Consider the following 3,947-nt stretch of genomic DNA (forward strand, 5'->3'; position numbering starts at 1 on the left):
TATTTTTAGTAGTGATGGGGTTTCACCATGTTGGCCAGGCTGGCCTTGAACTCTTGACTTCAAGTGATCCACCCATCTCAGCGTCCCAAAGTGCTAGGATTACAGGTGTAAGCCACCATGCCCAGCCAAAGACTGTTTTTTTTTTTGGAGACAGGGTCTCCCTCTATCACCAAGGCTAGAGTGTAGTGGTGCAATCATGGCCCACTGCAGCCTTGACCTCCCAGGCTCTGGTGATCCTCCCACCTCAGCCTCCTAAGTAACTGAGACTACAGGTGCACACCACCAAGCCCAGCTAATTTTTAGAGGTGAGGTTTTGCCATGTTGCACAGGTTGGTCTCAAATTTCTGGACTCAAGTGATCTGTCCACCTCAGCCTCCCAAAGTGTTGGGATTACAGATGTGAGCCACCATGCCTGGCCCAACTAGACACTTCAGAGAAAGATAAGGCTGTAAGACCAGACAGCTTGGAGATGAGGGTCAAGCTGGCCATCAGCAGAGTGTCCTTGGTAAACTTCTTATATTTCTAGGCTGAAACTTTGTTCTTCTGTATATTATGTCCAAAATAATATGATTTGATTCTATAATACTTCAATTTGTTAACACTGTTATATTAGGAAATGATTTGGTTTGACTAAATATCTTAATTATGTTCTGAATATTAATCATACAACATTTTGCATAGTGGTTAAATTGATATTTCAACCTACTTGATATAATAATATTTTAACTGGAAATAATAAAAGTAGTTAATCAATGTATACTAGGTGACTTCATTCATAAGCACAACTTGAAATTCCTATTTCTTCCTTGTCCTATGAAGAAAATCGTATGTCTCTTTTAAAAAACTAGTGTTGTTTAAGTGGTAAACATTATAAACTATGTAACTAGCTAGGCATCTCTTTTATACATCAGTTGTACATTTCAGAGAACTGAAATGTTAATCTGTTATCTACTGATTTTCAAGTGTACTAGATTTCCTGGTAAATATTTTCCAACTATGCTATAAATGTAATGGTTATACAATTTTATACGAATTACATTGTACAATTTTATACAAATTACATTAATAACATAGTTATTATGGAAATTGACTGGATTCAAACTACGTGGGATTCAGATCTGGACTCTACCACTTGCTATGTAACCTTAGGAAAGTTACTTAACATTTTCAAACTTAGTTTCCCTATCTATAAAATGGTAATAATAAAAGTGCTTAATATTATTTTATGGAAATTAAAATAGGTACGTCTGTATATATAATGTATATAATACAATAATATATGTTATATATTATATACATATAGATATAATTCTTAACCCTGAGCCAGTATTTTGATAGGCATTCAGTAAATGTTAGCTAATATTTAAGTTTTCATTAATCTTACATTAATATATTTTAATCATTTTTGTTATATGTACCATACCTTTTATTATTCTTGTAAGTCTTATGTTTTAAAATCTTGTGTTTCTTCTAAAACAGATTTTAAAATACAGAAAGACTCATTACCCACAAATATATAAACAATGAAACCCTAAGGTAAAAAAAAAGTCTAAACTTTCCTTGAGTGATACGTCTGTTCATATTAACCTTCATGTATATATTAATGAAGATGAAGCCATCAAATTTATAACATTTTAATGTGCTGTTCTCATCATGGGTTCATTTAGTCAGCAGCTACTCCATCTCATGGATTCCCTGAAGGACGGGAACCGCACTGCTCTGACAGGGTTCATCCTATTGGGCTTAACAGATGATCCAATCCTTTGAGTCATCCTCTTCATGATCATCCTATGCATCTACCTGGTAACCACATCTGGCAATCTCGGCATAATTATTCTTATCAGAATCTCTTCTCAGCTGCATCATCCTATGTATTTTTTTCTGAGTCACTTGGCTTTTGCTGACATGGCCTATTCATCTTCTGTCACACCCAACATGCTTGTAAACTTCCTGGTGGAGAGAAATACAATCTCCTACCTTGGATGTGCCATCCAGCTTGGTTCAGCGGCTTTCTTTGCGACAGTCGAATGCTTCCTTTTGGCTGCCATGGCCTATGACCGCTTTGTGGCAATTTGCAGTCCTCTGCTTTATTCAACCAAAATGTCCACACAAGTCAGTGTTCAGCTACTCTTAGTAGCTTACATGGCTGGTTTTCTCATTGCTGTCTCCTATACCACTTCCTTCTATTTTTTACTCTTCTGTGGACCAAATCAAGTAAATCATTTTTTCTGTGATTTTGCTCCCTTACTTGAACTCTCTTGTTCTGATACCAGTGTCTCCACAGTTGTTCTCTCATTTTCTTCTGGCTCCATCATTGTGGTCACTATGTGTGTCATAGCCATCTCCTACATCTATATCCTCATCACCATCCTGAAGATGCGCTCCACTGAGGGGCGCCACAAGGCCTTCTCCACCTGCACCTCCCATCTCACTGCAGTCACTCTGTTCTATGGGACCATTACATTCATTTATGTGATGCCCAAGTCCAGCTACTCAACTGACCAGAACAAGGTGGTGTCTGTGTTCTACACGGTGGTGATTCCCATGTTGAACCCCCTGATCTACAGCCTCAGGAACAAGGAGATTAAGGGGGTTCTGAAGAGAGAGCTTGGTAGAAAAATATTATCTTAATGATGACTATTTTTTGTAGAATTTAATATAATGATATCCCATAGATATAATAATAAAAGGAAATTGAGTGCCTGTCATTGAAATATATGTTTATATATAGTTAACTAGTACAGAGCTTTTTAGTATATGCAGCTAGTGGATTTTCAGACACTAAGTAGTAAATCAGAGGTCCATAGTTAGTTACCTTTAATAAAATTAAGTTAAATGTATAATTAACAAAAACAAAATGTTTCACATGACAGAATACTTAATATGCTAAAAATTTAAAAAAATGTTATTCACATTTATTTTTCAAAAGTAGTTATTTGCTGTAAGTTGAGGTTACTATACTTTAAAATCATTAAGACTGTGTCCATTTTCAACAGCAGCTTATCCTGAAATGTGTGTGATAACTAGAGTTATGACTAATTACATTCTGTGAGGAAATGACAAAGTGGAACCAGAAAATACAATTGCTAGGATCATTTTTCTTGCAGTAAGTTTATCTGTTGGGGATGGGCTTTGTGGACCCATAAAATTCTAAACTGTGTTCTTGACCTCTGAATTTGGCCTTGGATATGTGAAGTCTCTAGAAAAGTAAAGGGGAGATGCCCCTGAGTTACCTGTGGAATCCTCCATCAGGCCAAAAGAGGTGACTTCCTCTGCAGGGATCATCAGTGTTCCTGAACTCGTTAAGGATTGAGTGGAATAAACTCTTGTAGTGATTTGTTCATAGTTAGATCCAGAGCCTGCTAAGGATACTTAAGGGAAGTGGACCGTTCCATCCCAAATAATCTTAATCTTCCTCTATATGCCAATGACTACCACATTTGTTTCTCTTTCCTCATCCTCTCTTTGGCTCCTAACTTGCTGTCCTGCTGTAATATGCACCATCATTGAATCAATGTATTATTATTATTATTTTTGAGACAGATTCTCACTTTGTTGCCCAGGCTGGAGTGCAGTGGTGCAGTCTCGGCTTACTGCAGCCTTGAGCATTTGGGCTCAAGTGATCCTCCCATCTCAACCTCCTGAGTAACTGGAACCACAGGCATGGGCCATCATGACTAATTTTTAAATTTTTTTGTAGAGACAGGGTCTCCTTATGTTGAGCAGGCTGGTTAAACTCCTGGGCTTAAGCAATCCTCCTGCTTTGGCCTCCCAGAGTACTGGGATTACAGGTGTGAGCCACTGTGCCCAGCCCGAATCAATTTACTGATTCAGAAACCTTATAGTGATTTATTTTTTTCTTCTCTACACTCCTACACTGTGTTACAAATTCTTATACATTCTGAGTCCAATATTTATTTACAGCTTCTCTTCATCTTCATTGTCAG

At 37.3% G+C, this 3,947-nt stretch overlaps 1 protein-coding gene across 1 annotated transcript; it reads left to right on the plus strand.

Moving 5' to 3' along the window:
* The first annotated feature begins 1,686 nt into the window (after positions 1-1,686).
* On the plus strand, positions 1,687-2,631 carry OR5P2 (olfactory receptor family 5 subfamily P member 2). The gene is given in 1 exon segment (XM_001106107.3): positions 1,687-2,631. A coding segment is annotated over 1 exon segment (945 nt).
* Positions 2,632-3,947: the final 1,316 nt, after the last annotated feature.

This window comes from Macaca mulatta, chromosome 14 (genome assembly GCF_049350105.2).
Source record: "Macaca mulatta isolate MMU2019108-1 chromosome 14, T2T-MMU8v2.0, whole genome shotgun sequence".
Taxonomy (NCBI): Eukaryota; Metazoa; Chordata; class Mammalia; order Primates; family Cercopithecidae; genus Macaca; species Macaca mulatta.